At 50.9% G+C, this 23,353-nt stretch overlaps 1 protein-coding gene across 3 annotated transcripts in view; it reads right to left on the reverse strand.

Moving 5' to 3' along the window:
- Nucleotides 1–23,353, reverse strand: part of MICAL2 (microtubule associated monooxygenase, calponin and LIM domain containing 2) — a 255,526-nt gene that overhangs the window by 112,526 nt on the left and 119,647 nt on the right. For all 3 annotated transcript variants that reach the window (XM_047776272.1, XM_047776271.1, XM_047776273.1), the window contains exons 9-16: nt 19,698–19,955; nt 17,843–17,958; nt 16,879–17,005; nt 15,868–15,958; nt 14,632–14,779; nt 13,230–13,429; nt 12,729–12,835; nt 2,589–2,657 (exon numbers count right to left, since the gene is read on the reverse strand). In XM_047776272.1, the coding sequence (XP_047632228.1) occupies nt 2,589–2,657; nt 12,729–12,835; nt 13,230–13,429; nt 14,632–14,779; nt 15,868–15,958; nt 16,879–17,005; nt 17,843–17,958; nt 19,698–19,955 (1,116 nt within the window). The remainder of the gene's footprint in view (nt 1–2,588; nt 2,658–12,728; nt 12,836–13,229; nt 13,430–14,631; nt 14,780–15,867; nt 15,959–16,878; nt 17,006–17,842; nt 17,959–19,697; nt 19,956–23,353) is intronic.

Raw genomic sequence — 23,353 nt, forward strand, 5'->3', positions numbered from 1 at the left:
ATATCATTCACTGATCTGTAGACATGATTCTGATGGCCTCAGTTTCCCACGAATGTCCTTTTAGGTTCCAGGATACACTCCAGGATCCCACCTTGCATTTAGTCATCATGCCTCCCCAGCCTCATCCCTTCTCTAAGAGTTTCTCCATCTTTCTCGGTCGTTCATGACCTTGGATGTTTTAAAGGGGACTGGTCAGTGGTTTTCTGCAAAGTTCCTCCATCAGGGTTGGGCTGTTGGCTCATGATTAGTTCAGAGTTAGGGATTTGGGAGAAGGATGTCCCTATCTGTTGCTTTGTTTCAGAATATATGATATTAACATGACATATGACTGGTTGATATTGACCATGATTGCTTGGTTATGCAGTCTTATAAAATGGAATTCCATGTAATCCTTCCTTCCTTCCTTCCTTTTTGTTAATGGCCATACCCAAGGCACATGGAGGTTCCCAGGCTAGGGGTCAAATGGGAGCTACAGCTGCTGGCCTACACCACAGCCACAGCCACACTGGATCCAAGCCGCATCTGCAACCTATCAGATCCAATCGGCATCACAGATCCTTAACCCACTGAGCGAGGCCAGGGATCAAACCCACATCCTCAGAGAGACAGCGTGGGGTTCTTAACCTGCTGAACCACAACAGGAACTCCCCATGTAAGATTCTCTTAGCTCATCTGCTAAAAATAAAACTTTGAAAATGATTGGTGTCCAGAGACTGTCTGTTCCCTGGTACCATGGATCTGCTCCCGTCAGACTCAGAAGTACAAACGGTACTGTCATGTCAAGAGGGCAATTAGCTTCTCCAAGGAGACAATGAGTCTCCCTCACAGGAACAGATGTTCTCAAAACAAAGATATGTTCACTTAGAAGAAATTCATGGGAAGAGGCAGCCTAGAGTCAATTGGTGTTTTTTTCTTGAAGATTTCCTAAGTGTAGCAGCCCCATGGGAAACCCTGTAGGCACAGCTGCTCTGAAGAGTTGGACAAACACAAGCCAAAGAGTCACTCCCCACTTCCAAGTGGGAACTGCAGCCCTGCATAGCAAGACAGGCTTGAGTGTGAACAGGGCACATTTGCTGGGCTGGTCACTGTACAAGGCCACAGTATGCCAGGGCAGTGGTTGTGCAGACCAGCCCTTCTCAGACATTTGTGCACATGGATCACTCAAGGTCTCCTTCAAAAGCAGATTTAGATTCAGGTCTGGGGTGGGCCCTGAGAGTCTGCCTTTCTAACCAGCTGCCAGGTAATGCTGGTGTTCCTGGTTCTTGGCCCACACTTTGAGTAGCAAGAATTTAGAGAGAATCACTGCTTGATTAAATCTGACTTTAAGCAAAACAGGTGGCCCAGAAAACAGAGCCATTTCAGAAGGGGCAGGTGCAACCAGATTTCTTCCCACACTTGAACTTCTGTGCTGCCAGCAACAGAAACAGCACAAACGCCCCCTCAAGGAAGGCACAGATGAAAGGCAGAAGATTTTGCCCTCAAGCCAAGAAGCTTCCAAGGGAGGCTTCTTGGGAGGAGGCGAGAATAAATCACATGCAGAGCCAACCTCCCATAACTGGCGAATGGGATGTTTCATCAGCCCAGTGCACCAGCCATGGCTTCCTCTTCTCAACTATCTCCCTATTCACTGGCTTCTTGCTCGCACCAGAGCCAAGAGCAATAGCTCTTCAAACCTAGAAGATAAAATTTTTTCTAAGTCCTATAAATGAAGTATGAATGTCATCCTACAAATTATTCCCATGCCCTCTATGTCATCATTGTGATGCCTGCCAGTAGGGTAGCTAAAGCTCATATCCTACAGTTCACAGGCAACATCCATGCTCACTTCTGTGGGATTACAATAGCCTTTTGGAATGAGGTATACAGCTCAGGTCTCTTTAAAGAGCTGTCTGGGGAAGCAAGAACCAATGCTGTTTTTCTGTGGTAGGAGAGAGATTCATGCTTGGCTTTTAAGAAGTAGCCTGTAATTTTCTTCTTTCATCAGAAGGTGGCACTTGTGGACACTGGGACATTTGCCTTAAAGACAAGGTACAGAAAACCCAAAAGGTCGAAATTATGACTGTGTATCTAATCACTTGTGATGGAACACGATGGAGGATAATGTGAAAAAAAATGTATGTAAATGTATAATTGGGTCACTTTTCTGTATAGCAGAAATTGACAGAACACTGTCAATCAACTATAACACAAAAATTTTTAAAAAATAACTGGGAGAAAAGTAGGACTTTGGGTGCCTCTTTACTATTTACTATTCATAGTGATTATATCTTGATTAACTTGGATTCCAGAGATGACGCTTTGGCATGTTATAGAGTCCTCTTATTTAATCTTTTGAAATCCTGCAAAATGTCATAATTTCAAATGCACCATCTGTCTTTTACAGGCGCCGCATCCTGGTAGGGTGATAGAGCTAGTAAGTACTGAGGACCAGACCCCCTATGTTCCCATCAAGCCAATCTTGGAGCCCAGTGGTTCATGCGAGAGGAAAGAAGGAAGGGCAGGGTGACCGCTGTGGTCAGGCGGGCGGGCTGTGGCCACTGGCTGTCAGGAACCGGGGTTTTGTGTAAACTGATACTGAGCACACGAACCTCGTCAAGGTTGTTGAAGCCTTTCCGCCTCCGCTTGTTCATGTCATTCTCTTCCATTCGACTGTCCACCTACAATGGCCAAAAAAGCATGGTGAGCTCGGGGACATAGTCCTGCCCGCAGCAGCTGCCCGCCCAGGAAACTGATGGGCAGACATTACCCTGCACCATGACAAATGCTCTCAGCTTCATTCAGACCCTTTGGAGGGAGCCAGGGGTTCTGTCGTAAGTGTGTGTGTGTGGGGGGGATCACACACCAGGCACAGAGAATCCCTGTGACAAGGGCAGGGGTTGTCTCCTCGTCGATGACCTTAGGCTCAGAGTGGTCAAAGCCCAGCCTGATGATGCTGCTGGCTGCAGACCACCTCCTACGAGGGGTGACCCTGGCTGCCCTCGCAGGCAGGGCTTCTCACGACACAGATCAGCTGTCCAGTGATTTGACGGCAAATTACGCCTGCCCCTCGGCCACCATCGCAGCTACTGGTAAACCAGATTGTGTTAATTTCAAAGAAGCAACTGAAAACTATGGTGACCATACAGCCCAGTTTGCTCAGGATAGATGGATTTATTGTTGCCCCCCCACAACCCCAGACATTACCCTGCGCCATGACAATTAAGAGTAGCACCCCCTTTCATTCTCAAAGAATCCAGGTTTAGACAACAAATCGCATAGTTGTCCTACAGATAACCCCTTGCAGTCCTCCCTCTCTCCCTTCTTTCCTTCCTTTCTTTTTCTTTTTAGGGCCAAACCTGTGGCATATGGAAGTTTCCAGGCTAGGGGTCGAATTGAAGCTGCAGCTGCCTGCCTACACCACAGCCACAGCAACACTGGACTCAAGCCACGTATGTGACCTACACTGCAGCTCACGGCAACACCAGATTCTTAACCCACTGAGCAGGGGCGACGGTAGAACCTGCATCCTCATGGACACTATGTTGGGTTCTTAACCTGCTTAGCCAAAGTGGGAGCTCCCTTGCAGTTTACTTTCTGCTTCCCAAATCTGGGCATTTGTAAATCCAGAGAAGCCCACTCTACTCAAGCCCACTGTGTCAGAAAGGGCCACCCAAGGGTACACCTGTGGTCTAGCTTGTCTCCTCAAGGGAAGAAGTGGAACTGCACAGGCTGAGCTGATGCTATGGGCTGGGATGGGGTTGGGGGCTGGATCTAATGCCTCCTCTGCACCCTGCTGGGGCAGCCAGCCCTTTTTTTTTTTGTTTGTTTGTTTTTTTTTTTTTTTTTTTTTTTTGCTTTTTTTTTGTATGGAGGTTCCCAGGCTAGGGGTTGAACCACAGCTAGAGCTACACCACAGCCACAGCTACACCACAGCCACAGCAACTCAGGATCCAAGCTGCGTCTGCGACCTACACCACAGCTCACCGCAATGCCGGATCCTTGACCCACTGAGCAAGAGCAGCGATGAAACCCAAAATCTCATGGTTCCTAGTTGGATTCATTTCCTCTGTGCCACGACGGGAACTCCTTGACACTGGAGTTACATGTCTCTACCAGGAGTCTCCAGCTGGGACCTTCTCCAAGTGGCTAGCCCCCATCCTCCACCCCCCAGGGACCATGGAGCCATCCCTGCTGATTATGCATCCTTCCCTGTGGGAGTCTCCAGCATCCTCAGGAGGCCTCCATAGTGGGTCCAGGCTTTGTCCCACACTGGATGCGAGTTGAAAGGGCTGCTGGCCACCCCCACCCCTCAGATTCAGCCATGCAGCCCGATCAGCCCATACATCCTCACCGTGTCCAATCACAGAGGGTCGTTTACCTCCTGGTTGTTCTACAACAACAGTCATGATCAGAGCCCCCAGCACACAGTCTCCTATGTACTCCCTTGCTGCCAAAGGCCAGCACCTGCTTCCCCTCCCCATCACTCCTGCCCTGCTCCTATTTACCAGCACTTTGAAAAAATTTTTTCTGCTCTTTTTTTTTTTTTAGGGCCCACACCTGTGGCATATGGACGTTCCCAGGCTAGGGGTCAAATCAGAGCTACAGCTGCCGGCCTACACCACAGCCACAGCAACGCCAGATCCAAGCCACATCTGCAACCTACACCACAGCTCACGGCAACCCTGGATCCTTCACCCACTGAGCAAGGCCAGGCATCAAACCCACAACTTTATGGTTCCTAGTTGGATTAGTTTCCACTGTGCCATGATGGGAAGTCCTGAAAAACCTTTTTAAAGACACCATCAACCACAGCTTTGTCTTTGATATTTGTTCAAAAACGTGACCCTTCCCTTGCTCAGGCTGCACAAAACAACAGATCAGAGGGCCCCGCCCTGCCTTTAACATTTTCCTCAGCCTCTAATGAAGCATTATTCTGTGAATGGAAATGATTTCAACCCAAATGTTTGGGCAAACACCAAGAGAAACAGACGACCTGTTTACACTGCTGCGTCTTAGAGGCCTGGGCTGTCTGAGTGCCCAGCTCCATGGCCTGCGGGCGCAGCACCGGCCCAGAGGCTGGAGGCTGTGAAAGTACAGGCTGTCCTCCTTGGCAAAAACACTTCATGCATCATCTTATGGTTTTCTGTCATTCTTCTTGTTTCCACCTTAGATGAGGACTTTGCTTTTCCCTCAAAGAGCCCACACTTCTTACTCTCTGCTTGCATTCAACGGTTGTGGGTGTGACTGGTCTAACAGAGCCTGCACAGATCCAAACCCAGTCTGTGAGCTGCAGGTGCACAGAAAGCACTCTTGGGGGAGTGTACCCAGTAGTAGCATCCAAGACCCCCAGGTCCTTCAAGGGGGAGGAAAGAGGTGGGTGGGGGCCACCTCAGCTCTTCTGATTCAGCCTGACCCATGAGACAGTAAAATGCAGGCTGTATGGAAAGGTTAGCAGCCTGGCCTCTGCCCTTCCTTATGGATTTGTCATGGAAGCATTGATTCCCAACTAAGAGCTAGGATAAAACAAAAAGGAAAAATGCAACTCTAGAGAGTTATCTCATTTTTCTTATCTATAAATGTCTATATGGGAGCCAAAGCTCCCTCCATAACCCCCTCTACTTGGACTCAAACCAATTTTGCTTTATAAAGAATTGGGGCATTCCTTGGTAGCCTAGGGGTTAATGATCTGGCATTGTCACTGCTGTGGGTTGGCTTGGGTCACTGCTGTGGCGTGGGTTCAATCCCTAGCCTGGGAACTTTTGCATGCCACAGACATGGCCAAAAAAGAAGAGAAAGAATTGGGGTACAAGGAGAAAGAAAATACTTATTTTGCCCACAGAAAACATGAGAATAAACAACTCAATTTCTTTTTTTCTTTTTCTTTTTCTTTTTCTTTTTTTAGGGCTGCACCTCCAGCATATGCAGGTTCCTGGACTAGGAATTGAATTGGAGCTGCACCTGCTGGCAGCAACAGCAACAGCAAAACAGGATCCAAGATGTGTTTGTGATCTACACCACAGCTCACGGCAACGCCAGGTCCTTAACCCGCTGAGTGAGGCCAGGGATTGAACCCACATCCTCATGGATACTAGTTGGGTTCACTACAGCTGAGCCACAATAGGAACTCCTTTTCCTATTCATTTTTTCCTGCACTTTCACCCTAAGATATTTTGGGTGATTTCCCAGTGATTGAAAAGATTCTATATACTAAAAAGCATTTATTAAACTACTTGACGTTCTCCATTTAAAAGAAATCAAAGACATATATCTACCAATCTCATCATTTATTTGATCAGCACAAGATAGCCATGTTTCCATACTTAAGGGGATTTTAGCCCAAAGAAACCAACATTATATTTAGTTAGCTGGTATAGCCTAACCCTGAGAAATTCAGATCAAGGTCATGGGAAAAGAGATGGCTATAGCATGCAGTTACCCAAGAGCATGGCAACCACCATGATATTTAGGACCAGGGCCAGTGACACTGGCAAGGGAGCACCTCCCTTTTTTCAATGGCAGAGCAGCACCGAGCCATGGGTTCAAGTTCGCAGATGACTTACTTCCCAGCTAAATGACCTTAGGAAAATCTCCCAACTTTTCTGACTTTAGTTTCCTAACCTCTAAGATGTTACACCCTCTGGCTCATAAGTAAGTTACTCTAAGGATGAATAAAAATCATGCATGGAAGATGAGGTGCTATATCAGTGTTGGACATTTTTCTTTTCTTTTCTTTTTTTTTTTTTTTTTTCTTTTTAGGGCCACACTCACAGCCTATGGCATATGGAGGTTCCCAGGCTAGGGGTCAAGTCAGAGCTACAGCTGGCAGCCTATGCCACAGCCACAGCAACTCGGGATCTGAGCTGGGTCTGCAACCTACACCACAGCTCACGGCAACATCCCATTCTTAACTCACTGAGTGAGGCCAGGGATCAAACCTGCAACCTCATGGCTCCTAGTCGGGTTCGTTAACCACTGAGCCACGACGGGAACTCCAGTGTTGGACATTTTAAGCTAGGCTAGTGCTAGTCCCAGAATTAGAAAATCTGGAATCTAGTCCCAGCTTTGACATGTACTTCCTGTATGACATCATGATAGAATCTCCCTAAGACCCAGTTTCCCCTCTTGAAAATGGGATGAGCATGCAACCCTTGCCTTCCTTAAAACACAATGTAACGAGGAACAAATGAGCTACCTAGGACACTGCTGTGAGACAAAAATGTCAGCTCCACCACGGGTGCAGTACAGAAGGTCAACCCAACTAGTCCTACTCATCTGTTTAGACAATGAGCATCTTCGTTTAGTCAATGCTCCTACAGGACGGGATGGGGACTATCATTTATGGGGCCCCTTCCACGTGCCAGAGAAGGAGCTCAGACCTGCAAGTCACCTTTGTTCCATGTCATCTTCAAGGCCATGCAATGGTCACTTTGCAGACAAGCAAAGGAACTTGGAGAGGTTTGAATGTGTGCTGAATCCCCAGCAGACCCACACAGATATTTGTTGGGTGGCTACAAAGTGCACCCGCATTTTGTAAATCAGAGCAGGATCATAGGCTGTGGTACAGAGGACAGGAGCGTAATCATCCTCACTGCGACCTGCAGACCACAGGTTCCCTGGGCAGGAAAGGGGGCAGGGGTGGTGTGTCACACGTCACTCAAATCTGCGCTGGCCGAGCATGGCAGCCTCAGGACCTGGTGCTCTTGACTCCCTAAGTCATCTTCAAGTCTCTGACCTGACAAGTATGAGAAACCTAGCAGGTGCTTTGGCTGCTGGGTGGGTGGTTCTGTAAGAACCACTGGGAAGGAGGAGTGAGAAGAACTTAGGAATTCGCCCTAGGAGATCAGCTCCCTGGGGCAGGGCCCTTGGCTGCCTTGTTCATGGCTGCTCCCCAGCACTGAGAAGAGAACTCAGCATAAAACAGATTCTCAGTAAGTGAGCCTGTGTTGAATGAATGGGTGGATGGAGAAGGTGCTTTCTTATATAAGGGCCCCTGGATCTTTGGAAAGTGTCTGCGCAGGAGAGTCAAGAAGAAGAGAGTTGGGAGGGGGACCCCCCCAGCTCAGACCAGAAACTGATCTGATTCATGCTTTGTAAACCTCACTCCATGGGGACCAGTGCTGGTGGAGGACCTGGGTCAGAATCAGCCAGCTGAGCAGGATCAATCCTGGGGCCACTGAGGCTTCTGCGATGGGCTTTCCAGGGACAAATGACAACTTCTGTCCCAAGGAAAGGGCCCAGAATGGGAAAAACAAAAATTAGGCACACCAAGTATGTATGTAGTGTCATGTGTATCATGATTGAAGTGGCCATAAACCCAGGTACTACCCATGTGCCGTAAGTCTAGGAGAGCATAGAGTCTAGGGGGGTGTGTGTGTGTGTGTGTGTGTACACCCACGTGCACACACAGAAGGACAGAGACACATACGCTGTGCTCAGATGTCACCTGTGTGCATGGTGACATGAGCTCTGGAGTCTCTCAGAACTGTCCCACACCCCAAGGCATCTAGATGCTGACTAGGACAGAGGTAGATCTGCAGAGGCAGACCAAGGGTTTTTTTAAGAGGAAAACAGAATCCCCAAGCTCTGGGAGTTTCTTTCGTGGCTCAGTGGGTAACGAACCCAACTAGGATCCCTGAGGATGCAGGTTCGATCCCTGGCCTTGCTCAGTGGGTGAAGGATCCGGCATTGCCATGAGCTGTGGCGTAGGTCGCAGACGTGGCTCAGATCTGGCGTGGCTGTGGCTGTGGTGTAGGCCAGCAGCTGTAGCTCTGATTTGACCCCTAGCCTGGGAACTTCCAAGCGGCGGGGGGTGGGGGGGGGAGAAAAAAGGAAAAAAATCCCAAGTTCTTCTCCCCAGGCATAGGCTGTCCAGGCTGCAGCGCTAACCACCCCCTGGTAGGTTACCACTCACCAGAGACACAACCCTCTTGGCAAGGAATGGGAACATTATTCTCTCCAAAAGTAAACAAGTTCCTGGATGGAGGGGAATGTCTTCAGCTTGTCCGAAGTTGTTATCTTTTGCTGGAATTTGGATGTTATCAGGGAAGTAAGATTAAGGAGGGAAGAAGAATTTAACACCAACACTGAAAACCTGGAGGGAGCGAGACTGTGAAGACCCACTCAGGAGAGAAACGGTAAACCCTCTCCAGATTAAGGCACCACGTTGTGAACAAATGTGGACCATGGGCCACTCAGTCCCTGTACCAAGACGCTCCTCTAAAGTTAGTGGGGGTGGGGGGCGTGACGAGGGATGGGGGAGGGGGCGAGGGTGACCACAGATGCACCTGTCCTCACAGATCGTGTGTGCTCTGGTGTACATAATCACATAAGCATAGCCTAGCCTGGACCTCTCGTCCAGAGGGGCACCTGAGCCAGCCCAGTGAGGGCTTTGTGTCTAATTGCACTGATATCTTCTGGGCGTGATTGCAGGGGAGCCCTGTGTGTGAGCAGCTTGCCGTCTCCTGGGCAGACATCCTCTGTGCGTGTCCAGGGGAAACTGCAGCGGACCCAGTCCTCTTTGCCCGTGAGACAAGGTCCAGACCAAAGAGAATGGCAAATCAATTTCCTAAACTAAAAAAAGGATCCAGGGGTGCAGAGGAAACGAATCCGACTCTTATCCCTGAGGACGCAGGTTTGATCCCTGGCCTCGCTCAGAGGGTTAGGGATCTGCATTGCTGTGAGCTGTGGTGTAGGTTGCAGACGTGGCTCAGATCTGGCTTTGCTGTGGCTGTGGTGTGAGCGGGCAGCTGCAGCTCCAATTCGACCCCTAGCCTGGGAACTTCCATATCCCACATGGGTGTGGCCCTAAAAAGCAAAAAATAAAAATAAAAGTAAAATAAAAAAGGATCCAGATACAAGAAGCCACATGGGAGAAGGGGGCAAAACTACTTTGTATGTGAGCTGACTATCATGCTGGTGTTGAGTGGTGGAGAGTATGCTGGAGTGTTTCAGGATCAGGCCAGAATATGACTCGGTGGGCTTACGAATCCATCAACCCATCCAGAGGACACACTCCCTCCGTTTGAGGACTAAGGATGGAGCAACTAAGGCCCACATGCGGCACTTACTTCAATGACTCAACCTCTCTACCATCTGAGGAGCGGGGCAAACTTTAGACATTCAATGGGACTGTGTGAGGGAGTAGATCTGTGGATGTGAACCACTGTCAAGACGGGCACCCAAGGAGCACGCCCTGGAGGAGCCTGGACGTGGGCCCGGATGAGCCAGGGCTGGGCTGGGCAGAGCCCATGCATCCCTGCTGCCCTTGCTAACAGAGCCAGGGTGAGGCAGAGCGAGGCCTTGGCAGCCCCCGGGGGGCCTGGAGGGCCTGGATGACAGCTGCCTTTGGACTATTCCCACCTCCTGGGCCAGGGCTGGCCAGGCTATTTCGATTCAGTCACTCTGTAAACAGAGGTGTGGTGAGTGAAAGGTTGAAACATTCCTCTCCAGTTCCCAGCTATGGGCTAAGGGGTAGGAGCAAACTGGGTAAATGGAGAAAGTGGTGCATGTCTGGCTCAGAGCTTCCAGAAAGGCAGCACTGGCTTGCCTGGGATGGAGGAGCCCAAAGCAGGGATCCTCGGTTTTCAGAGGCAAAGCTGCTAGGCTGGGGTGGGCCAAGCCCACAACTGGGCTCCAGAAGTTGGCTTATGCTCAGGTGACCTCTGCTGGTTATGGGGCCTCCTGCAGCACCTCTGAGGAGGCAGCTCGGGGAGCAGAGGGGGATAGAGCAGTGGGTGCATCTCAGCCTTTCAGACCCCACACTCTCGCTCCCCAGCCCCAGCCCCCCAGCCTGTCCCTCCTTAGACAGGGCGTGCAGAGCACGAAGGACCCAGCTCCTGACATCAGCACAACCACTGCAACATTCCAGAGAGCGCCACCCTCAGTGGAAAAAGTGACCACTGATCCCACAGCCCAGGGAAAGAAAGGAGATCATGCAGCCCTAGCCCCACCCTGGGTGGAAAGGCCAGCAGGACCAGGCATGACTGGCCAGTGGTTAAGAGCCTGTTGGCAGCCCAGAGACAATGAGATGCCTGCAGTCCTCCGCCAAAGAAGGGGAGGGAAGGTGAGCTCTGTGCGAGCCCCTGCAGCCCATCTCTGGACATTCTTTTTTTTTTGGTTTTTAGGGCTGCACCTGCAGCATATGGAAATTCCTACGTTAGGGGTCCAATCAGAGCTGTAGCTGCTGGCCTACACCACAGTCACAGCAATGCGGGATCGGAGCCACATCTGTGACCTACGCCACAGCTCACAGCAACACTGGATCCTTAACCTGCAACCTCAGGGTTACTAGTTGGATTCATTTCCACTGAGCCACTAAGGGAACTCCAGGGCCTATGCTTTTTTTATCTGCGAAAAGGGCCCATCAAACAAGGTAACTTGTGTTATGCCTTCCATGGAGATGCCACCATTCACGTAAAACTATAATTTCTCACTAGGGCTGTGGTTTCCAAACGGTGCACCATGGCACCATAGTCAACTCACAGAGGAGCTGCAAGACATTTTAAATTTTCTAGGGAAGCTTGGTGATGTCTGTCACAGATGTTGCAAAATACCACTACCAAGTGATTTGGATATAACCACTCCACAAATGAAACTTTAAGGTCTGTCTGTCTTTATTTCTCTGTGTCTGTCTGTCTGTCTTCCTTCCTTCCTTCCTTTCTAATTTTATGGCCACATCCATTTCATATGGAAGCTCCTGGGCTAGGAACTGAATCTAAGCCGTAGCTGAAACCTACACCACAGCTGCAGTAACACCAGATCCTTTAACCCACTGCACTGGGCCGGGAATTGAACCTATACCTCTGTACTGACCTGAATCGCTGCAGTTGGACTCTTAACCCACTGCACCACAGTGGGAACTCCTTTAAGGTATTTCTTTTGATCTGAGGGCAGTGTGAAAAAAATTACTAAGACATTAGGGTGGGAGTTTCCACTGTGGGGCAGTGGAAATGAATCCGACTAGTATCCATGAGGATAGGGGTTCGATCCCTGGTCTCGCTCCATGGGTTAAGGAGCTGGCATTGCTGTGAGCTGTGGGGTAGATCGAAAAAGCGGCTTGGATCTCGCATTGCTGTGGCTATGATGTAGGCTGGCAGCAGGAGCTCTGATTTGACCCCTAGCCTGGGAACTACCATATGCTCCAGGTGTGGCCCTAAAAAGCAAAAAAAAAAAAAAAAAAAAGGCAGGAGAGTCACTAGGGTGCCATAAGTCGAGAAAGTTTGGGAACCTCTTTTTTAGGAGGTCCTCAAAGGAAAGGTCCATATTTTACACAGCTCTGTGTATTTGCTCCCCTCATCAAAAAGAAACAAAACACTCAGCCTTAAAGTTGGCATAAAGTTGGGCCCAATAAACATGTGTTGGATGAATGAATTTAAAAAAAAAAAAGAACAGAACAGAATGTGCAATTGTAGCCTCACCATCTGCCTCTGCTACTGAATGGCCATCATGTTCCTGATCTAAACTGCTTAACAAAGTGAGAGCTGGTCTCCTCCCTACTCCTCCTCGGACGTACTTTCACAAATACTCACCAACCTGTCCTCTTGGCTCTCGACCTGCCCTTCCTACAACCACGATAAAGGCTTTGAAGCTACATGGTGCAGGGGAACTTGACCGAGTCCCGCTCAAGTCTCCCGTGAGCGCTTGACATGTGCAATTTATCAGCATCAGCAGACCCAGGGCACAGCACTTCTGTTCCCACCAGCGCACCCATGGGCAGGGAGAAATTCAATAAAACCCAGCCTAAAACTTACTCGTGGAGTCCTCTTTCTTGGAAACGTGAGGTTGAGATAGTTGTGGGACATGGATGATTTGGCCAGGCTGAGGTCAGCATTCTCTCTGTAGTTTTTGCGCCAAGAATCTGTTAGGCAATAAAAGTAAGATGGAGATTCAGCTCCTGCCACTGCTCCCCCAAGGAGAGATGTCACTGAGATAAAGTCCCTCCCCAAAAGAATCCAGATAATCCCCTCACTTCCAACTGAAGCTGTCGGTGGCCTGTGTAGGAGGCTGCTCTGTCAGTAACCTCCCGGGGACGAGGGCAGATGCAGACCAGCTCCACGTGGCACCTGCCACATAGGACCCACTTACACACGTGGATCTGGGTGGGTGGGGTCCACCCCTGTTTGGCCTCAAAGGCAAAGGATGGCATGGGTCAGCCCCAGAAAAGGACACCAGGGTAAAGAGCAGCCGGATGTGGGTGCAGGGCAGATAGGGCTCAGGGGTCGGCAAAGCCTCGTCTGAAAGCCGGTCCTTACCCACAGGCCTCAGCGGGGTGCCCCGGAAGAGCTCATAAAACTTGGAGAGGTACAGGACCATGCTGAGCTTGTCGGGTTCCTGGGCTGATGCCATCTCTTTGCCCGTGGTTACTGGTGGGATGCCAAACTCGCGCTCGGCCACATCAAATGCCAGCTGGTTGTTCTCCACAGCATCATCTTCGTTCAAAGCATCAAAGTTGCTGGAGAATCAGAACAAGGGGACGGTTCAGGGAAGGGACAGAGAGGTGTGAAGAGCTGAGCAAACTTAGCTGTAAGGAGCACAGTGTGTGATGCCGCCCCCGCTCCAATCCCTCTGCCACCACTGCTCCCCACCTTTTGGGAGGCGGGGGAGGGGGGCTCCCTCAGCCAGAAGATGCCAATCCTGTCCTCAGAGTGGGACCAAATCAAATCTGGGCCACGAGAATGTCACTGCTGCCTATGCTGAAACAATTATAAAACGACTGGAAAATCTATGAGCTACTTGAGTTTTAAATACTTGCTTTATGTTCTTTTCTGTTGAATTACAGTAGTAATACGGGCTTCTTGTAAATAAAAGAATCAAGTTATAACATACAAAGTAGAGTTCCTTTTGTGGCTCATCGGAAATGAATCTGACTAATACCCGTGAGGATGCAGGTTCAATCCCTGCCCTCGCTCAGTGGGTTAAGGAGCCAGTGTTGCCGTAAGCTGTGGTGTAGGTTACAGACGTGGCTTGAATCCTGCGTCGCTGTGGCTGTGGTGTAGGCTGGTGGCTACAGCTCTAATTTAACCCCTAGCCTGGGAACCTCCATATGCCGGGAGTTCGGCCCTAAAAAGTCAAAAACAAAACAAAACAAAACATACAAAGTAACAAGTGAGAGCCCTGTCCCCTTCTCAAGGCAACTTCACTTCCTCAAGGTACCAAATGAAAACCTTTACTAGGTTTCTGCTTAGCTTTCTGGATGAATGTGCTCACAAGCATGAGGTTACACTGTAGTTTATTTAAATACAACATATGGAGTTCCTGTCGTGGCTCAGTGGTTAACGAATCCGACTAGGAACCACGATGTTGGGGGTTCGATCCCTGGCCTCGCTCAGTGGGTTAAGGAGCTGTCATTGCCGTGAGCTGCGGTGTAGGTCACAGACGCAGCTCGGATCCTGCATTGCTGTGGCTGTGGTGTAGGTAACAGCTCCAATTAGACCTCCATATGCTGCGGGTACAGCCCTAAAAGGGCAAAAGCCAAAAAAAAAAAAAAAAAAAAAAGGATGCAAAAAGAAATAACCAACCAACCAAACAAAAGAAAAAGAAACATTGAACCAAGTCCTGAAGATTCTATATCTAGAACAGCCCTGATCTCCCTTGGCTCCAGGGGCCCCTGGGGCCACGAGGGGCTGGGCAGATCCAGCCAGGCCCCAGACTCACATCAGCTCAGGCCGGAAGCGGTGGATGATGGCACACAGGGCCAGGCCACTCCTCCAGGACGTGGTCAGGTCGGTGACGTTGACATGCTGGTAGCCCTCAGTCTGCTGCTGGCACCAGGTTAAGAGCTTGCTGGGCCGGATGTCTGACTCTGCAGCAAGAGGAGACAGACACGCGGTGAAGTACTCTGGGGAAATTCAGCAGCTTCCCCAGGGACCCCCTCTGACTGCCACCAGGGGTGGATTCGAGGGGGAACAGCACTGAGAGGGGCGGTGGGCACAGAGGCAGCCCCCCTGAGGGGGCCCTGTTGAGAGCATCCAGGAGGGCAGGATTCTGGGGCAGGAAGAGTGCTTTCCTGCAGTAAAGACCCCCTCTGGCCAGATCCCAGTTAGAGGCTTGGACCACAGTGGTAAGGATGACATGGACTCTGCCAACAACATGCTCATCCCGTGGGGAAGACAGACGTGGAAGTGGGCGACAATGCCAGAGAAAGCAGATGCCGGGGGAGCATATGAGCGTGTTTGCCTGAGTCTGCCAGGGCAGGGGAACTCGCCAAAGAAAGGGTCATGGTGGAGGTGCTTCTGGATGAGTATCTAGGAACTTGTCAGGCAGAAGGAGATCTCCAGGAAAAGAGGACTGTGCCGTGGAAAAAACCTGCCATGTTATGTGGGATGGTTTATTATGAGCTGGGAGCAGCAGGGCACATGGACATGTGGGCAGGGAGGAGTGGCTGGTGAGGTGGAGTTTGCCCAATGGCAGGCAATACATAAGGCCTGCGCAGGTGCATCTTTCAGCAGGATGGTGACATGAGCACAGCTGGATGGATGCTGGGAAGTTAGTCATTTAGTCATCCCTTCCCTCTGCCACTGACCACCAACCAGCCTTGTGCCCAGTGCTGTGCCAGGCCCTGGAAAATCAGGAAAAGAGGGAAGCTTGCTATCTAGCTGGGGAGATGAGACCTCCATACCGGAAACAGGAAAAGAAAAGCTAGTGCCAGGGAAGTGATGTCAGTTCACTTTAATGTGCCAAGCACTCGCCTCTAATCCACACGAGGACCCTGTGGTTGGTACTGTGGTGCCCCAGTTTTACAGATGAGGAAACTCAAGTGTAGAAAGGAGAGTCACCTGGCCAAGGTCACACAGGTCATCGGAGCAGAGCCAGGATGGCTGCAAGGCTTGTGCCACGCCAACCACATAACAGTCCTCCCTGCAGAGTTGGGATCCCAAGAGGCCCACTTACCCCGCCTGGAGAGGCCGACAGATCTCCTCACTGAGCCCAGCCTCTCGAGAGGGCACTGGTGCAGCTCCTTAGTGATGTACAAATGCTTCACCTGGGGGCGAGAGGGACCACACAGCTGCCCACCAGTTTTCCCCCAAATCCTAGTTGCAGAACCTTTGAACCCACCCCATCAACATCATGGTTGGCTAACCTTTCCTCCTCTAGCGGGAGGGCATGGCCTTCTGCCAGGGCACCCAAGCTGCCTGAGACAGAGCTGGGGATCTGTTATCCACCCAAATGTGAGAGAACTCAAGTGTGAATATGTGTAATTGGCTAATTTTTTAAATTCACACCTTTCTCTTTTTTTTTGCTTTCTAGGGCCGCATCCGTGGCATACAGAGGTTCCCAGGCTAGAGGTTCAATCGGAGCTACAGCTGGCAGCCTACGCCACAGCCACAGCAATGTAGGATCTGAGCCGCATCTGCGACCTACACCACCACTCACGGCAACGCTGGCTCGTTAACCCACTGAGCGAGGCCAGGGATCGAACCTGCAACCTCATGGTTCCTAGTCGGATTTGTTTCCGCAACCTCATGGTTCCTAGTCGGATTTGTTTCTGCTGCGCCACAACAGGAACACCCATACCTTTGCGTTATTGATTGAAGAGGTAGGAGGTTGTGTGGCTCTAAGTCAATGGGACTAGACTCTAGGGCCTGGAGTGCAAAGGACTTGATATTTGATCAAGTAGCTTATTTAAGAGGTAGGCGCAGCAAGCATATGCTCAGTGATAAACACATGTAAATTCACATCCGTGTGTGGACATACGCTTACATGGGGTCTATTTCTCATCTGTGGGCTTAGAGAGATGCTGCCTTGACTCTGTAGCTTTTCTAGAGAGAGGAATTGTCCCCCCTTTAAGCCAAGGGTCATTAGTGGCCTCAGGCCCAAGGATGTACCAAGAGTCTAGGTGCCCTCCCTCTTCCCACTGCTCAGAGCACGATTCCCCAGATGGGACTCCACGGAGGGCCTTACCTGATGGGGCCTCACACAGTTTGAGTTGAGGTTTGGGTACCGTGTCCCGGGGTCCAACGTGTACTGCTCAAAGTTCTTGTTGATGTTCTCTGGGGTTGTCTGAGGTAAGAGCCGGTAAAGACTTTCTCTGGAGTGAAGCGGAGCCCAGGAGTCAAAGATTGCTCTTGTAGCCTTGGGCCTTGGTCCCCACCCCTCCCCCTGTCCCCCCTTCCCTTGTTTTCAAGAGCTTTTTAGATGTGTTTGTATAACCCTTCCCAGCAATTCCTGGCCCTCCTGGTTCCTGAGATCTGCAAAGCAGGACAGGGGCAACAGGGCTGAGAGGAAGCAGGAGGGAGTCTGGGAGGCAGGGATGCTGGCCTCCCCCACTGGGCAGAGGGCAGGGACTCAGAGCTGGCAGCCCAGCAACCTGCAGTTTTGTTTTAACCACCCCTCAGCCACGCTGCCTCCTGGGGCTGGTCCCCCATGACCACAAATCTCCACACCCAAGCCCAGCAGAGGCCTCTCCCCTCCCGCCAGCTCTGACTTCTCCTGGTTCCCCAGCTGTCACAGCCACGTGGCCAGCAGCAGGGGTCTGGGTGGAGGTCCAGGATCTCAGCAGCAGAAGCGACCTAGGAGATCAGCTCCCACTAGGATCGGGCTCAGTGCTGCAATGGAAGCTTCCCCTCGACCTCTTCTGGCTCCTCAGGGTCTCAGCAGTGCCAAGGACCCCGACTTCTGGATACCAGATGGTGATTCTCTTTGGTATCCAGTGCATAAGGGCCTGGCTCCCAGGGAAAGTCACTGACAGAGGTAGGTCATGATGGAGGAAGTTTCCTTGGGGACCCCAGTGATCAAATGAGGCCACATGGGGGGAAAGCAGATGAAAGAGGACAGAGGCCCCAGGTTTATGCAGCCTCGCTGCCTCTCCTGCTTGAGTTTTGACCCGGCCCTGCTCCCAGCTAAGGGTCCTGCTGTCAATAGTCACCTTTCGGCCAGCAGCTCCAGGGGAGGAGTGCCCTGGTCCCAGCTCTTCACCATCCATGCCGTGTCGAAGGCGGCCAGGAAGCCGCGGGCACAGCCGGTGCCCATGGGCCAGAATGGCTGCAAAGGAAACATGCAACGTTCTGGTTGACTCGAGTGATTCCCAGCCTGCCATCCCCTTCTTTCCAGCACTCGGAGATTGCCAGACCTGTGTGAGGCGCGGCGTTGGGGGTGGGGGGAGGACAGAAAGGTGCCAGGGCAGCCCACTAGGATTCACCACAGACACAAATGGCTGTCGCACAAAGTCAGAGGCAAAGGTGCTATGACATAGGAATCGTAAGACTTCCTTGGGGGCTCAAAAAGGCAGAGGCAAATTTCCACCCTGGGGAAGGGAGACTGAAATCAGGGAAAGCTTCAGAAAAGAATTGCAGTCGTGGAGTTCCCGTTGTGGCTCAGTGGTTAATGAACCCGACTAGCATCCATGAAGATGCGGGTTCGATCCCTAGCCTCACTGGGGGGTTAAGGATCTGGCAGTGCTGTGAACTGATATAGGTCACAGATACGGCTTGGATCTGTTGTTGCTGTGGCTGTGGTATAGGCCAGTAGCTACAGCTCCGATGCGACCCCTAGCCTGGGAACCTCCACATGCTGCAGGTGCAGCCCTAAAAAGACAAAAAATTAAAAATAAATTTAAAAATTCAAAAAAGAATGGCATTCATGCTGATTTTAAAGATTTTTAAGGATTCTGATCTTTTTTTTTTTTTTGTCTTTTTCTAGGGCCACATCCATGGCATACGGAGGTTCCCAGGCTAGGGATCTAATCAGAGCTACAGCTGCTGGCCTCCACCACAGCCACAGCAACGCAGGATCTGAGCCGTGTCTGCAACCTACACCACCGCTCATGGCAACGCCAGATCCTTAACCCACTGAGCAAGGCCAGGGATCGAACCCGCAACCTCATGGTTCCTAGTTGGATTCGTTAACCACTGAGCCACGACAGGAACTCCAGGATTCTGATCTCCAGTGTGGGCAAAGTCTTGGTGGCAGGAAAATGACGGAGGCTGATGGAAAAACAGCTCATATGGTTCGGGTGCAGCAGAAAGCACAGGAGGGGAACAGCGTGAGAGAAAGCTGCGAGGGAGGCCTGTGACAGAAGCAGAGGGAGTGCTGGGTGCTTAAGCAAGGAGCTGAGGTTATGGTCTGCACACCGTGGTGAGCAAGCCTTGATTCACCAAAGCTAAGTTCTAACTAAACTGTTCCGTGTGCACACAAAGCATGGTTTGAAATTTGATGCTAACTTGGGATAAATACATCCGCATTTTTCAGTCAGTGCTTACATTAAGATAAAAATTTATCCCTTCTGAAAGCATTCATTTAATCTAAGAAACCTCGCATCTGCAGATTTTCTGGGAAATAGTCTGAGCAGGGAGGCCATGGATGGAAACTAGATTTGGGGGCCCACACTCCTTTCTTGCTCCTATAAGATCTCTAGGCTCAAAGGCCACAGAGATCTCCCTGGAGGAAGAAGTCTTGGCTCAGCTAAGGATCTATACGCTCCAAGAATGGCCCATGAAGTTGAGACAGGGGCTGCTTCATTTTGTAGTTCAACCACAAATTCAGTTCAGAAGAATTCAGAGGGGCAAGAGAAAGCTCTCCTGCTTGTACCCAGGCAGCACTGCTCCTCTGAATTTCATCCAAGGGCAGGCTCCGAGGCCAGGATGGGCTCGGCCGAATCCTGCCAGTTGGCAAAGAGCCTGTCCTTTTCTGGGGCTGCAGGATGACGCACGCTGCCAGTTAGAAGAGTCGTGTGGGGATCTGTGTCGCAGCAGCAAGGAGGGGGCTCCAAAGGCAGGTGGTACCTCAAGCAAGCTGTCGCCCACCAGGGCCACGAGCAGCTGGTGTGACTGTCGCTCGCGCACCAGGGCCGCGTTCTCAGAGGCGTACATGGACGTGAAGTCGAACATGGCCACGTCAGGCTGTCCGTAATGGTTCATGGCGAAGTCTAAAGACGGCAGCTGGTAATTGGTGGCAAAGTCTGCAGCTTCGCGTGCATAGGAAAGCAGGTTGTCCTGGTTCACATTCTCTGCGCACAGCAGCATCTCTGTGTCGATGTAGTCCTGGGGGAAAGAACAAGAGCATGGTGTCACAGCCTGCCCCTCGGAAGGCCAAGGATTCACACCCGCTTCTTCACCAAAGGACTTGGGGTGGGTTTGCAGAGAGGCTAATCAAAACAGAAACAGAAAATCAGGGCCAAAGGAATAAAGAGGAACCAAATCAGCCATCTGTGAACATTAAGAGAGTTGTGATGAAGGATCAAATTTGGCGTTGAGCTTCCTGGCATCCAAAGCAAAAGGGAAATGTGATATATTACAGGGCTTTCCTTTATCAGAAAGAAGGAAGCACAGAAATTCCTTGGGGAGGCAATTTTTTCCTGGCAGTAAATTCTCAAAGAACTGTCTGACAGAGGAATTTTGATAGAGAACATTGTGTCATAATGAGCAGTGAACTCAATAGCGATCTTGCAGCAGATACAGAAGCTCATTTCCTAGGGCTGCTTCTTCTGATAACTTTGAATAAAAAGTAAAACACAGAAGAGTCATTAAGAGTAATTTTATAATGGACTAAGCTAAGCTACAGGGGTCCAGCAATGCTGTGGTAAGTGGTCAAATGAGTCCAAAAAAGAACCAGATGCCTGGCCTGACTCTTCAATCGTTCTGGTTTACCCCTGCTCTCTACAGGCTGAGGGCTGCTCAGGGCCCTGCCCTGCTCTTGGAGTGTGAATTGTTACACTTCCCTGCTGGAGCGGGGGGTGGGGTGGGGGTGGGGGAGAACCCTGAGCTTGGAGGACTAGGACTATAGGGACCCTGGCCATGAACTCTTGGACGTCACCCAGAGACAAAGCTGCTCCTTGTGTGGCAACAGAGACGAAAAGACTATCTTTCCCAAAAGGTGATACTGAAAGTGCAAATCCCTTGGGCTGGGGCGTGGGGGCAGGGAACCAGCCTGTAAGACCAACTCGGGCCTTGGGGTCAGTGAGATCAACAGGTCATATTCCATCTCTGCTGTTTACTGACTAGTCAACTTGGGCAAGTTATGGAACGTCTCGGAGTTTCCATAGTCTCCTTTGTAAAATGAGAATATCAAAATCTCCTGCACAGACTCATGTGAAGAGCAAATGAGACTGTGTATGTGAACTCCCCAGCCTGATGCCTGGGAACCGGGACGTGCTCAGTGAATGGGAATTCCTATCCCTAATTAAGTCAGGATGGTACAAACCACAGCATATGGCAAAGTGCATCTTGGACCCATCCGGGACACCAGCAGGAGCATTTATAAAGGTCTTAGAAGGCACAGCCTCACCTACAAACAGTGACCTAGTGTCCATTTTCCTAACAGCCATGATTTCCCAGAAATTCTAATATGTCCACATCCGAACCATGTCACCTAAATCGAATCCAGCGCTGGCCCCTTTGTCAGGTCATGGCCTTCAGGCTGGGGCTCCTGTTATTCTCTTTCCTTTCTCAGACCTGTTCTTACATCACAGGTGCACTCCCTCCCTGAAGGTGTGGATGAATGAATGGAGAGATTTCAGAAATACCCCCTCTTCAAAACAGGCCACAAGCACCCCTGCGAGGACCAGGTGATGGACAAGTGTGGATATTGTACTACAAAGGCAGCCCTTGGTGCGGATGCCACACGCAGGACTGTGGGGACCTGGCCAAGGGGCAGACGCCCCCGGGATGACAGTCACCTGGCCAAGGGCTGCTGGGAGGGGCTTTGCAGGGTAGGAGGTCCCCGGTGAGTGAGTGGATGGCAGAGGCAGATTTGTAGGGAGCTGGTGAGAATGAAGATGAGAGAGAAAAATGGGGTCAGGACTATAATAAAGTAGGCAGAGCTGAAAAGGAGCACTAAATGAAGATAAAGCCAGTGGTGAATTAGGGCCCCATCTTCCACAGGCCTGGGGAACTGAAGAGAGGCTGGATCCTAGATGGAGGTGGGGCAGTAGAGAGGGAAGCAGCAAAATGAGAGAAGGCTGGGGAATCCTATAGGAATCTTTCCAAGCGTGGAGGTGGGAAAGGCTGTGGACCAGAAGAAAAGGTCAGGCGATGCTTGTTCACTGCTTCAAAAGAGGGTTGACTTGGCATCAAAGACCAGTGTGATGTGTATCTGTCCACTTCAACCACCTGGCAAACAAGCTCCCTCCTACTGAGGTCAGACCAAGCCTGCATGTTTATGGGCCAGTAGAGGTAGGGTCCAGGAGGGATGGGCTGCTCTCCTGGGGGGAGCAAGATGGCCACAGCTGGGAGCCCAGAGGCAGGGTTTCCTGAGGAGAAACTTTACTCTCCCGGCAGTAGTCACAGAAAGAAGTCTAGAGATCAGCAGGAATCCCTGAGGAAGAAGGTCAGTCAGTCATTCAACAAACATTGCCTCAGCACCTTGTGTGTCTTGAGAAAGATGCAGACTTATACAGGGACAAGAAAACAGAGGACTTGCCATTCCTCTGGGAGCAAGAGAAGAATGTTAATTTAAGTAGTTCAGTGTAGACAGATCAACTTCCAGCTTAGGCAAATGCTATAGAACTTGGCCACACACCTGGAGACTAAAGTCAGGGCTCCTGAACCAAATGGTGTCCAGTTCTCCCACGTCCATCCATGGCCTCCAATTTCTAGAGTTTATATACTATACCCAGAGACCCTTCTGCACCAGCTCAGAGGATGCTCAGAGATGCTCTGAGGGAGAAGACAGGCCTTGGTGAGAACAACCACAGGCCTGGGATCTGTTCCCAGTTCCTGTAGCCACGGCAGGACCAGAGCGAGGCATTCCCACCTACCTATGCCATGACACAGAACCTGGGACAGGAGCATGGAGGGGCTCTGATGAAAGCCAAGGAATCAAGTTACCATGGCAACATGTTGTGGCCAGGACAAAGACCCTGAGATGACCTGGAGGAACCTCAGCATCCCAAGAGGCCAGAGTCCTTGGCTAGTGAAATAGGAACCCCAAGTCAAACTTGGCCTGACTCCCCAGGGGTGGGCCTGCAAGAGCCTCCCAATCCCCTCCTCTGTGCCTGCACCCTAGACCCCAATTAGTTCTTCACTATCTGACATAGGCATCCCAACCAACAGGGGAGGTAACTTTGGGAGGGACACCTGTGGAGCAGAGGGAAAAAGGAGGACATGGCCTCGCCTTCCACAGACCGGGTCAGCAGGGGGGCACCAGATGTTGAAACCCACTGCTCACACATCTGCTGATTGTGCTAAGTCGGCGTCATGAAACCCCCACTCCTCCCAACCCCACCCCATTCCCAGCCTCCGGTCCAGCGACTCAGGCTCTTAGCAAAGGCCTGAGCTGATGTGGAGGAGGCCCAGGGGAGGGCTGGGTTACTAATGCCGCCCAGTCGGCTGCCAGCACAAGCTGGCGTGAGGACAGGCACATTCTTCTCTGACAAGCAGCAATGAATGGTCACCGTGCTGCCTGGGCTGCGGGCTGACACTGGAGAGCCAGTTGACCTTGG

The sequence above is a fragment of the Phacochoerus africanus genome, chromosome 4 (genome assembly GCF_016906955.1).
Source record: "Phacochoerus africanus isolate WHEZ1 chromosome 4, ROS_Pafr_v1, whole genome shotgun sequence".
Lineage (NCBI taxonomy): Eukaryota > Metazoa > Chordata > Mammalia > Artiodactyla > Suidae > Phacochoerus > Phacochoerus africanus.